Source organism: Ictidomys tridecemlineatus, chromosome 4 (genome assembly GCF_052094955.1).
Source record: "Ictidomys tridecemlineatus isolate mIctTri1 chromosome 4, mIctTri1.hap1, whole genome shotgun sequence".
NCBI lineage: Eukaryota > Metazoa > Chordata > Mammalia > Rodentia > Sciuridae > Ictidomys > Ictidomys tridecemlineatus.
In genome coordinates, this window is record NC_135480.1 from 196,778,372 (window position 1) to 196,791,822 (window position 13,451).

Here is a 13,451-nt window from a genome sequence, read left to right on the forward strand (position 1 = left end):
AAATCTAAAGAAATTGCTGTCTTAAATGATGCCTCAGATTTCATTGATTCTGCAGTTGATACAAATCCTTTCTTGGATTGAAGTTTGACATTTAAAAAAGATTTCAGAGCTGGTTGCCATTGCGCATGTCTGTAATCCCAGCAGCTGGGGAGGTTGAGGCAAGAGGATTGTGAGTTCAAAGCCAGCTCCAGCAAAAGCGAAGCACTAAGCAACTCAGTGAGACCCTGTCTCTAAATAAAATACAAAAAAGGGCTGGGGATGTGGCTCAGTGGTCCAGTGCCCTGAGTTAATCCCAGTGCAATCCCCCAAAAAAGATTATAGTAAATTGCTGTTATGTCTATAGAGAGGTGCAAAAGAAACTTAAAGGAACTGAAGGAAGAAATAAACAATAAAGGAAGTGATAAGGGAGAGATAAACAAAGTAAATGATAGGGATGGGTGTAGTATCTGTGTTGCAGGGGAAGTCTGAATCTTACTCAAAGTCAGCCTGAATCAATTCCATAGGGAGGAGGAGAAGGAAAGAGAAAAGGTATAGAATAAAAAGCTTCCTGGCAGTGGCACTAAGACTTGATAATAGCTGAAAAAACTGTCAAAGCTATAATTGGAGTTCTAAAATCTAACCTTGAAATTGAATTTGGAATGAGTAGAGGTGTCTGAGTTGAAGGACAGAGTGGATCCAGAGGTTGCTTCTTCCAAATAACACTTCATCTTATTATTCTCTCATTACCTCAACATCACCTTCATCACTACTATCATCTTTGTAATCACCAGACACATCTGTAACACTTAGTCATTCAACAGATATTGAGTGGAAATTCTGTATAGAGTCCTGTTCTAAACTTGGGACATCAACTCAGGAAATATCTGAGGATCTGAGGTAAATGGTCATTAACAGTACCCATTCTTATGGATGATTAGTATGAGAGATCATGGCCCCAGTTTATTTTAGAGGGCTTAAAATACAAAGGTTTTCTTAGGACCATTCAGCTTCTAACCATATATGTTAAATTTTTCAGTTACAACAGGTGTTGGTGGTTGACATGAGACCGTTTCTTTTTGAAATGGTGACATGATCATACATTTTATAAAGTACTCAACATTAATCTGTTAATCCTCACTCTAGACATATGAAGGAAGTTATTAGCCCTCCATTTATCAAAAACCTCCCTTCAAACCCAGAGAGGTTAAGAAACTTGCTCGAGTCTGCACAGCTAATGTAAACAACAGGATTAGGATTACAAATGATTAACTACTTTGTCAAGACATTTTCATAGTCTATCAGGCCTTTAAGAATTTGTAGTTGTTTGATCCTCAGCACCACATAAAAATAAGTAAAGGTATTAATATTAAAAAAAAAAAATAAAAGAATTTGTAGTCTTAGCCAGGCATAGTGGTGCATACTTGTAATCCCAGTGGCTCAGTTTGGGAGGCTGAGACAGGAGGATCTCAAGTTCAAAGCCAGCCTCAGCAAGTTAGCAAGACCCTGTCTCAAAAAATAAAGAGAGTGGCTGGGGTTGTGGCTCAGCGGTAGAGCGCTCGCCTCGAACATTCGAGACCCTGGGTTCAATCCTCAGTACCACATAAAAATAAATAAGTGAAATAAAGGTATTGTGACCAACTACAACTAAAAAATAAATATAAAAATAAATAAATAAAAAGAGCTGGGCATGCGGTTCAGTGGTAAGTGCTCCTGGGTTAAATTCCCAGTAGCCCCAGAAAAGGAAATTGTAGTCTCAACAAGTGAGACAGATGAACAGGTGATGAGAATAAACAGGGAAGCTATGAACTGCAAATCTGCAAACAAGATTTTGTTGTTTTCCTTCCATTTTGAAAATTTTTTCAATTGTTTTTCAGTATTTCCTGTTTTGTGTAAGAAACTATTTACATACAATAGAATTCACCTGTTGAAGTGTCAGTTGAATTTTTTTTATACCTGTGTAACTGCCACCAGAACAATTAAGATGTAAAATGGTTCCCTGAAACAGTTTACCTGTGCACTAAAGCTTTTCCTCTGTGCTAACTTGCCATCATTTTAAAACTGGGATATTTCACATTGAAAAGCTGCAAAGAGAAAATAGCATATGAAAAGGTGTATAGTAAAGGACATAAATATGAAGGCATTATAATAAAAAGGCATATTAAAAATTTGGAAACTGTAGTAGCAGTGGACTCTGCATTCCCAAGGGACAACAGTCAGCCCTTGGCTTGCTGGTTTTATGTGCCACTCTCCAAAACAAGCGCAGTGTGTCTTTAGAAGAGGACTGAGATTGACTCTGAGAAAGGCTCCCAGGGCAGTTGGCCTGGGAAAAGGAATGAGTTTATTAGGAAGTGAAGAAGTGGGCAAGAGTATTCTAAGCCAAAGAGAATTAGGGGAGATCCTCGGAGGAGCGGGCAGTATGGGGGCCACATTGTGTAAGAGTTACATTCTGTGCTTCCCTTGTTTATAGGTAGTTTGAAGCTCTTTAGAGAAGAGTTTTGTGTATGTGTTTTAGTGTTTGTGTGCTGTGGTTTCTGAAAGTTTATGTCTTTATCTGTATGTTTCTGGGGACATGCCTTTTTGTTTGTTGGAATGGAAAGAGAAAATAGCATATATTTTTGCAAGAGTTATAGGTCTGAGTGCTTAGGTTGTAAGTTTCAAGGGAGAGGTGTGCCCAGTGAAAATAACCTCCCTTTCCCAGTTTCCTACAGTGTCTTTGGCCAGCCTGGCTGGGGCGGGGCGTGCAGTGTGCAGACCAGAGGCCTTGTGGGGAAAGGGCAGATAAGGCCCTCAGTGCCCGCCCACCAGCCGGCACCCCGCCTGACACTGTAATTCACTGCCACTGCCTTGTGCTAAATTACCAACAAAGCCATGGACAGGCTGGGATCACGGTGCCCGCTGCCAGGCTACTCGCGGCCCTCTGTCCTCATATGCTTTCTGGTGAGTCCTTAGTCTACAGGGTGAAACCCTCTCATCCTTAAACCTTTAGCCTGGGGACGGAAGGAGAAGGATGGAGGAGAAGAAGGCATATTTCTCTTGACTGGTCCTGGGGTTTTAGTTGGGGGCAGGTAGATAAGATCCTTTGGAGATAGTGGGGTGGTTCTCAAGGTTACCACCATACCTTTACTCCTGACTTCTAGGGACAGATGAGTGTGCTGTTTCTTTGCTAGAGTGGGGGAGGGCAACAGGTATCTGCTAATAAAGTCCCACTTAAGTGTTTCATGATAGATTCTTTCCTTTTCCTGTTGTATAATAGACTAATTTTTCTGGGACTGTGTTTTCTCATCTGAAATATCTTAAAATTGATGTTGGAAGTGAGAATGGGGAAAAAGCCTAGGAGAGGGTTAGAAGCCCTGGGTTCTAGCCCAGCTTACCCCTTACTTTTGGGAGTGATTGCTCCCATTCACTGATCATTATTTCCTTATCTGTCAAAATTGGCACAAATCAGTGGCTCTTAACTTTTGGGGACAGTAAATCTCATTGAATTGTTTTTTTGAAAGCTCTGGATTTGTACTCCAGGAAAATGTATAGATAAGCTCAATATTGCATTTGACTTCAGGGTATTTACAGATTCCTTGGATTACAGGTTTAGTGCCACTGGCTTTGGTGATTAGTGAGGCCCCTTCTGCCTGTCATAGGCTATAAAGTCAACCATAGCCTCTGAAAGGCTGTGTACATATTCTAGGACAAAAAAAAGGAGAAAGGTTGAATACAATAGGAAATTACTGAAAGGGTACATAAAATATTTTACAAGAATGTTAAATTAGATAAGGTATATTTAAAAAGACATCAATATGAAAAGGTGTATAGTAAAGGACATAAATATGAAGGCTTTATAATAAAAAGGCTTTTCTTTAAAATTTATGGTGACTCTTTTCCTATGATAGTAACTGTTTCTGTTTGGGAATGTTGTGATATGTATATTTTCCACTGGTTTCACACTCATAACATGTTACTTTTTGTAATATTATAGTCCACTTTGGGGTCCAAACTGACCTTTCTTACTTCTGATATTTAACTGATGTGGCCCATAAACATTTCTCAGGCATATAGTCTGTTCCCAGATAGTAACGTGGTAGGAATACTCTGTATTTCATTGTATTCTGTGAATGGCACAACAGAAGGAGGTTTAGCAGCAGCCTTGTCTCCACCCACTAGATGACAGTGGTACCTCTTCCCTAGTCATGACAGTCAGAATTGTCTCTAAGCATTGCCAGATGTACACAGAGGGGCAAAATCTCCCTGAGTTGAGAAGCACTGGATAAAACAAAGCTTCAAGGATGCCCTGAATCCATTCTTAGTCTTGCTTATTGCAAAGCATAAAAGTCAGAATGGAAGTCAGGGGTCTTGGAGGCAAGAATTGGTCTATCACTGAGTTTCTGTATGTTCTGCCTTGGTTTTCTTATTTGTTGAATTAAGGGTTGTCTTAGATAATACCTGAGGGCCCATCTACCTCTTGGTTATTGATTTATTTGCGGGGTACTGGGGATCACCAGGAGCACTTTGCCTCCTCAGTCTTTTTTTTCTTTTCTTCTTCTTCTTCTTCTTTTTTTAAAAGACAGGGTCTTCATAAGTGGCCCAGGCTGGACTTGAACTTGCAGTCCACTTGCCTAGGCCTCTCACAATGCCTGGCTGAATGCTCCTTTTCTTTAGAGTGGTGCTGGAAGCTTCTTTAGAGTCATGTAGCTGGAATGCCATACAGTGTTCTGAAAGCACTGCTCATAGTGGGTGACCCAGAAGCCTTGCCTTCTTCACAAGGCTATTTAGTCTTACCAACAGCATTTCACTTGTGTGCTACTAATTCACTAATCCACAAGTATTTATTGAGAACCTGCTGTGTGCCAGGAACTGAGGTGGGGAGAATGGTAAACTAAACACAGCCCTTCCTTTATTGAGTTAGTGATTACAAATTGCTTTTCATATCTTGTTTGAACTCCTATCAGCTCTTGAGTTAGGCAGCATGAATGTCATAATCTCCAGTTTTTACATCAGGATTATAGAAGAAGAGGAAGAAACTTGGCAGGCCACAGACAGCTATCTGTACTGGCACTAGGATTTAAATCCTGCCCTCTAGTCCTTCTATTTTTTCCTGCTATGGTCCAATTGAGTTGTCAAAAAGAAATAACAGTAAAAGCTTCCTTGAAAAGCCTGGTTCTTTTTTTCTTGCATGGTTTCTGGTTTGGTTCAAAGAGCTAATATGAGACTGAGGCACTGTGGAGATAGTGGGAGGGAATGAAAAACCCAACCCAAAAGGCCTGAGGTCAAACTGCAGCTAAAAATATAAAACCACTACTCAGGCCCTGCCAACAAGTAGGAGCTAGGACAGAGGCGATAATGTAAAATGAGAAGGGAGGATAGAGGTTCATTTGAGCAAAGCCGGATCCCTGGCCTAGGAGGCAGGAGAAGCAGTTCTTGTTCAGCCTTGCTGAGTCCCTGCCTGACTCCTTGCAAGTTGCCTGTGTCCCTATTGATAGCTCCATTATGTCCACCAAACGGAGAATCCTGGAATAGAAGGGATCTCCAGTTCTTTTTATTCCCCCTGATTTTGGATGTTTGTCATTAAAATAAAAAGAAGTTATATCTTGAATGCCTTTTCCTCTCACATGGTCAGTGCCACCTTAGTCCAGGATTTTTTTATAGGAATTTTTTTTAATATTTATTTTTTTAATTGTAGTTGGATACAGTTCCTTTATTCCATTCATTTATTTTTATGTGGTGCTGAGGATTGAACCCAGGGCCCCTGTGCATGCTAGGCGAGCGCTCTACTGCTGAGCCACAATCCCAACCCCCAGTTCAGGATCTCAATGTCTTTTTCTTGGGTTACTAAAATGGCTAAGTAGGCTGCCTTCTGATCATTCCCCATTCCTAGCCCTTTTATAATGCTACTTGGCTTGGCCATATTATTATTGTCTTACTTTAAAAACCTCTAAAAGCACTTAGTCACCTGAGTGCAAACCCCCAACTCTGTGCCCTGACCCTTTTCTGTATAATTCTAGCCAACCTCATTTTCTCTGATCTACTCTTTTTTTTTTATTGTTGGTTGTTCAAAACATTACATAGTTCTTGATATATCATATTTCACATTTTGATTCAAGTGAGAGAGAAGGGAAATTGCATGATCTACTCTTACTATCCCATGCAAATCTGGTACAGACTAGATATTTCATCTGTCCCTTGTACCTCTTGAGTTTGTACATATTATCATTTGCTTAGAGCACCCTCTTATAATCCTACTTATTTCAGATCCAACTCAGATGACTTCTTCTTTTCAGTCCTACCTCATTCCTTCTCTTCAAAGCTTTTTTTCTGCTCCTTCTAGCACAGCTTTCCTCTTGGTCCTCTCAGCACAGCAGCCCAGGTTACATTGTTTCAGAATTGATCTGTTCACAAGCCTACCTTTTGCACTAGATTGTCTGACATTCCCTAATGCATATACAAATGAACGCAGGTGAAATTACTCCTTGAAAATCAATAGATTTAAGAGTTTATCATTCATAATAATCTTCACATAATGATGATGGCAGTTCAGTGGATGCCAGTTAGTGTCACCAGCAATAGGAGTTTTGCACAATAAAAAAGGATTTGAAGTCATCCAGGCTTGAGTCCAAATCCTGGCTTCACCAATTAAAGCTATATGATTTTGAAAAAGTTTTTTGAATTGTGAGCCTCCATTTTCTTTCTCATCTAAAATATGCAGAGGAAAATATGAAAATTCAATGTAGATTTCAGGGGTTATTTATAGATGGGGTTGGGGGATGAAAAAATGATATCAGCCTTGGTTCTAGTCTGCTGGAGATGGGAGTCACTGACCTGTGCTTTTCTTTTCCACTGTGTAGATCCTGGCAACTTCTTTTCTGATGTACCCCATGCTCAGGACCCTTAGCCTACAGCTTCACTCAGCCATCACCGGCAGCTATATCTCTGGCACACACTCCATCGTCTTTGTCAACTGTCCCAACGAGCAAATTGCTAGAGACATTGCCAGGTATAGTGCAGGGGCTAAGGTGCTGCCCCAGAAGACTTGGGAAGCTCTAAGAAGCTCGAGGGGGACTAATTTGGGCCCTTCTCTTGCTTCTCACAAACCTGCCTGTCCAATGAACTCTATAGCTGTCTGCTTGGGGTGATACAAGGAGCATGGCCAAATGATCCCCCAACTGATGCTGCTGCAGGGTCTAAAAATGTCAAGTGGTGCACGAGGGCATAAAAGGGATCTGAGGCCCAGAGAGAGGTGGTTTGCTGAAGGCGTTAAGAGAGTTGTGGAACCCTGCAGGTTTGTAATCTAAGTCTCCAAATTGCTGACCCACCTCTCTTTGTTCATAAGTAAGGGGAGGAGGTCATTTCAAGTATTTGGCTGTTTTCTAGAAGCAGCTGTGACATACTAGAAAGAATACTGGACTAGGCCAGGGTTTCAATGTGAATATGCCATTTACTATGTATGCGATCTTGGCCGAGCTGTGTCTCTTCTTCCACTTCTTCCTTTTCCTCCTCTTCTTTTTTTTGGCAGTGCTAGGCATCAAACCCAGGTCCTTGAGCATGGTAGGCAAGTATGTACAGCCAAGTCACATCTGATTCCCTTCTTGAAGCATCAGTTTTCTAAATTATAAAACGGCATTATGCCATCTATCTCACAGAGTGGTGGTGAAGATTAAATGAGATGAAATATAAACAGTGCATACCCCGTAAATATAGTAGGTGCTCAGAAAATGTTTATTATATCTGAATTTTCCCCCTTCTGTTTATAGATACAGGTTAAAGAGCGTTAGTGAGGCTGAGAAGTAATGGCCGTGGCTCTGTGTTCCTTTTCTTCTTGCTTTACAACTCAGCCTTCTTGTAGTTAATAGTAGACTAAAACTAGTCCAGTGACACATGCCTGTAATTCTAGCGGCTTGGGAGGCTGAGGAAAGAGGATCACGAGTTCAAAGCCAGCCTCAGCAATTTAACAAGGCCCTAAGCAACTCATTGTGATCCCATTTCTAAGTAAAATGCAAAAATGGGTTGGGGATGTGGCTCAATGGTTAAGTGCCCTGAGTTCAATCCTTGGTACCAAAAAAAAAAAAAAAAAAAGAAAGAAATAAAGAAAGAAAATTCCTATAATCAGGTAAATGAGAAGTGGGCTGGTGTATAGTGATGGTGCTTCCTAGGCTTTGGGAGGAAAGAGCAATGGAACTGTGTTGACCTGAGAAGAGTATTTCATGCCTCAAGGAAGCAGCTGCTGCTCAGCTCTAGCGTGGCTAAATTTGACCTGCAGGACCAATATTGGAAGATTCACTTTTTTCTTTTTGCTAGAAGCTAGATAATCTGAGTTGTTTGGGGTGTGAAATACATTCTATATTAAATATTGGTTAATAAAGCCAAGATTTTTTTTGGGGGGGTACCCAAGATTGAACTCGGGCACTTGACCACTGAGCCACATCCCCAGCCCTATTTTGTATTTTATTTAGAGACAGGGGCTCACTGAGTTGCTGAGGCTGGCTTTGAAACTTGTGATCATCTTATCTCAACTTCCTGAGCTGCTGGGATTACAGGTGTGTGCCACTGCACCTGGCCAATGTCAAGATTTTTTTTTTTTTAAATATTTATTTTTTAGTTCTCGGCGGACACAACATCTTTGTATGTGGTGCTGAGGATCGAACCCGGGCCGCACGCATGCCAGGCGAGCGCGCTACCGCTTAAGCCACATCCCCAGCCCCCAATGTCAAGATTTTTAAAAATGTCATGAGGACCAACATGTATCTGCTCTTTGAGCCACTACCCTGTGTGACCTCTGCACTTCTCCCTTCTGCTTCCTAAATCCTGAGCTCCCCATGTGTGTCTCTCTACTGGTCTTGAGGGTTTGTGTGTCTGTTTTAAAATTGAATTCAGTCAGCCTCTCTTCTTCCCTACTCTGTTTTATAATGCTCTAGGGAGATATATTTATTTATTTATTTATTTATTTTAGTTGTAGTTTGACATAGGACTTTTATTTTATTTATTTATTTATTTTAAGTGGTGCTTAGGATCGAACCCAGGGCCTCACACATGCTAAGCGAGCGCTCTACCACTGAGCCACAGACCCAGCTCTTTAGGGACTTTTTGTATAAAACCCCTCCATATTAAAGACAGGTTGCTATTATTAGTTGCTAAGGAGTTCATATTTGGGAAAGGGCTTCTGAGGCAATGTGATTATCTTCCATGGGTGTGTAACTTGCTCCTTGCATTTGCTTAACACCGGGAGAACCAATGAAATGTAATTTCGCAGTGAGTGGTTGAGTGAACAAGGCTCACAACAGTTGCTTGAACAAGTTTGTGTGACAGGTCTCTTCTTACAGTTGATAATTTTCCAAGAGAGTAACAGTGGTGATAATGTCACATGAATATGGAGCCTTAAACAGAATACTCTTCAGCTTGGGGCTCAAGGAAAAAGAAAAGAGGTCAGTTCTCTTGGTAATGGCTGAGGGAAAGAGGAATCAGTGAGCAGGGCTCAGATAAGGTTTGTTTGGCTCGGTCCAAGCACTTCAGAGAACAGAGGTGAGGTTCCCTTGGTTTCCTTTAAAAAAGAAAGAAAGATGAAAAGGTCCTATATTTGCCAAAACATGATGCTTTATTTTTTTGCTTTTTGCTTTTGCTTGGAATTGTATTAGTTTTGTGTGGTCACATGGGTATTTACAGTCAGAAGCATTTAGTGTCTCAGCTAGATTATCTTTGGTGGTTAAAGGTAGAGGTAGCATAATAAGAGAAATTATTGGGAATAGGAAAGGTTGAAAACCACTGGCCAAACCAGTCTTGTTGTATAGCAGGTCAGGTTGCTTATTTCCCCAAAGCAGGAAAGGGACAGAAAGAAAGAACTTACTTAATGTCCCATAGCCATCTTACAGCAGGGCTGGAAATGGAATTCAGATCTTCTTTAGGTCCAATGTTAATTACTACCCAGACCCCAGACAGACTGGGCCTCTCCTTAAAACTTCCTTCCCATAGCTGCTTTCTTCTCACCCAGAAAAGTACATAGAAACAGCTCTGTCTTCAGAGGTTCTATGCATGCTGTTTATGGACTGTTCTGAAGGGAGGTGATGAAGTGATGTCTGAGTCTGTTTTCTGTGGCAGTAACTGAATACCACAAGCTGGGTTATTTATAAACAATAAAGGTTTATCTAGATTATGGTCCTGGAGGCTAGGAACTCCAAGAGTATGGTGCTGATATCTAGTGAGGGCCTACTTCCTGCTTTATAATATGGCAGAGAACATCACATGGTAATACAGAGCAAGTATGCTAGGTTGGTCTCTCTCCCTTTTCTTATAATGCCACCTATGCCCTCATGATGGTGCCATCCTCATGACCTCAGGTAATCCTAATCACCTAAAAGCCCCACCTCCAAATCCACTAACATGATTTAGGGAATTCTGGGGACACACTGAAACCATAACTTCTGCCTCTAGCCCCCAATATCCATGTCCTCACATGCAAAATACAATAAACCCCCAAATTTTAACTGGTTCCAAAAATAATACAAAAGACCAAAGTGCATTTTCTCATCTGAATCAGATTCGGGTGAGACTGAAAGCATGCCTGAGGCAAATTTAATCTACTGTGGCCTGAAAAATCAAAGGAGCTACACACTTCTACAGCGCAGTGGTGAAACAGGCCATAGGACAGATGTTCCCATTCTAAACAGAAAAGTCAGGCAAAAAGAAAGGAGTCACCAGCTCCATGGAGGTCCAAAACCCAACAGGATGAACAGCATTAAATCTGAAGGCTCTAGAACTATCTTCCATAATTGCATGTTCCCCTTCCTGGATATATTGGGACAGGGGTAATGCACCCGAGGCTTTGTGCAGCCCAGCCTCCACTTCAGTACAGCTTCAGCTCACTTGGGTAAGCTGATAGCTCTTACTTGCCCGCCATATAGCTCTATAATCCCGGGTCTCTGTGGCAGTCCAACTCCTGTGGCTCTACTAGGCATTGCCCTAGTGGATCCTGCAGCAGCTTCAGCCCCACATTTCCACGCTGCTATTAATTCCCAAGAGCCTCACAAATACTGTTAACAGGATAAAATTTCTAACACATGAAATCTGGGGACTAAACCAAAGCAGGGGAGGGACATCCTAAATTATTTTCTACTTAGATTTAGATTTCCAAGGTAATTCCCAAGAACCCCTGTTCCCATCCTTTCTCTTTAGATCCTGGGACTTGCTCTAGTGACCGCTACCTTTTCTTTTTGCTTTAGGGGCATACTAGATAAGAAACTGGCTGCCTCTGTGAACATCTTGCCCAAGACATCTTCACTGTGAGTTTTGCTATGGCCAATAAAGGGGAATTGGGAATCTTAGGGTCAGGTCCTGGCTGGTGGAAAGAGCACTAAACTAATGGGAATTACCAAAGAATAACTCAAAGGTATTAAATTAGTCAGTGGTTCACAGTTGACTTATATTCAGAGGAGATCAATCAAGTAGTTTATCTCATCCAAGGAAAGCAAAAATATGCTGTTTATAGAGAGAGAAGGAAAAAGTAACGTTACTCTGTTATTGTTCACATCATCTATAGCAGTGGCTCCCAAATTTGGCTGTAATGTCAATTCCCTGAACTCCAGATTAGATCTGTTCAGTTAGTGGGTGGGCCCAGGCCTTTGAATCTTTAAAAAGCAGAACAAGGGTTAGGGAGGTAGATCAGTAGTAGAGCATTTGCCTACATGTGCAAGGCCCTGGGTTCAATTCTAAGCATTAAAAAAAAAAATGTTATAGGTGATTCACTGTTCATCCAGTCTGGAAATAAGTGTTTTGTAACCAGAATAGAATATCAGCTTAGAATTCTTATATTTACCAAGGCTGTGACAGGGAAGGGCCCATGGCCTAGGTCATCTTAGATTTACCCTGGGTCAATGTACATCTCAGGCTAAATCTCTCCCTTTTCCCATGATGCTGTTCTTTTTTTTTAATATTTATTTTTTTAGGTGTATATGGACACAACACAATGCCTTTATTTTTATGTGGTACTGAGGATCGAACCCAGGCCCTGCCCGTGCTAGGTGAGCGCTCTACCGCTGAGCCACAATCCCAGCCCTATGATGCTGTTCTTAAACTCTTTTCTTCTTCTCTTTCCTCTCCTTTTTTTTTTTTTTTGTACCAGGGATTGAATCCACTAAGCCACAACCCCAGCCCTTTTTTATATTTTATATAGAGACAGGGTCTCTATATAAGGGAGTTGATGAAGTGATGTCTGAGTCTCACTAAATTGCTGAGGCTGATTTTGAACTCACAATCCTTCTGCCTCAGCTCCCAAGCTGCTGGGATTACAGGCGTGTGCCACTGTACCCAGCTCTTACACTCTGTTCTGAACATCATCACTGATTTTATTTTTCATTTCTAGAAGTGTGTGTATCTTACAAGGTTTAATTCTCCTGAAGCCTTCTGAATTTTTTCATTCATCCATTCATGGGCACTCAGCTTTGAAAGTCAGTGATCATAGCAACACTAGTCAAAGGGTTGGGGAGGGGACTGGAAGCCATGAATATAGGATAAACATAGAAAGAACCAGAGATGAACTTGGAGGAGAAAAGATATAGAAGTATCTACAGAATTGTCCTGGGGTGGTTCCTCATGTAGCCAATTGGGGAAAACAATGAGGCAGATGTCAACATGTGTCAAGAGAAAACATTTCTGGCTAGTAGAGAGCTTGCCTGCATGCCTGGAGCCCTGGTTTGATCCCTAGGACTGCATTTAAAAAAGAAAAAAAAAAAGTCTCATGTGAAAACCTTTAAGTTCGAGGGACTTCTTCAAGAGATGGTAAACCTCCCACCTCCAGGAATGTTCTGGAAGATGCTAGATGCATGTATTAGAATGATGGAACTAGATGATTTGTGGGGCTTTGACCAACTCTAGACTTCTTGATATGGACTTAGAAAGATTTTAGCTTCTTTCTTAGTAAGTCACTTATTCTGGCCAGGTTTGACATTTAATTCGCTGGGCTCCTTTTATGAGCTTCACAATTTGGTTTTGCTTTCTTTTCTAGTTTTTTTTGGAAGGGAGAAATAGAAGAAGCCACTGAGGTCTTATTGGTAAGTAAGGATAGGAGAAAAGGTGGTCTGGGTAAGAGAATGAGTAAGACTAAGACCTTTTCCCAGGTTCCAGTGAAAATTAACATAAATCAATTGACTGAAGGTCTTGTTCACTTCAGATGCATGAAGTTCATCTGTGAGCTCCTGACATGACCTGGTGACCTGGGAGGAATGCTAACTACTAAATGGCTAGGTGAATGAGCAGGGCAAAGCTGGGGCTCAGTCCTAAAGAAGTGGTTTTTTTCTTCCTTTACAGTTAATAAAGACAAAAACTTCCAAGGTCCTCATGCTGTCTGGCTTTATCAGGTAAGACTAGCATCTCTTCACTCATTCTCACGACAGACAGGCAAATTCTTCTTCTGGGGACCAAATGAGTGAGCTTCAGAAGCAGGAAATCTGCAACCTAGCCATCAACTTCCCATATAACTCTGAGCAAGTCCCTGTCTC

General features: G+C 41.3%; 1 protein-coding gene across 17 annotated transcripts in view; it reads left to right on the forward strand.

The window, feature by feature from the left end:
• Positions 1-13,451, forward strand: part of LOC101959125 (protein CutA homolog) — a 44,567-nt gene that overhangs the window by 1,538 nt on the left and 29,578 nt on the right. For 7 of the 17 annotated variants that reach the window (XR_013438268.1, XR_013438265.1, XR_013438264.1 and 4 more), the window contains exons 1-5: positions 2,136-2,916; positions 6,813-6,961; positions 11,178-11,237; positions 12,959-13,004; positions 13,261-13,310. Coding sequence is in view for 3 of the 17 variants with exons in the window: in XM_078048100.1 (XP_077904226.1) it covers positions 2,848-2,916; positions 6,813-6,961; positions 11,178-11,237; positions 12,959-13,004; positions 13,261-13,310 (374 nt within the window). In the remaining 14 variants the exon portion in view is untranslated. Of the gene's footprint in view, positions 1-9; positions 877-2,135; positions 2,917-6,812; positions 6,962-11,177; positions 11,238-12,958; positions 13,005-13,260; positions 13,311-13,451 lie in introns of those variants that run through there. The other 10 variants (XR_013438271.1, XR_013438270.1, XR_001229645.4 and 7 more) reach the window with 7 other exon arrangements.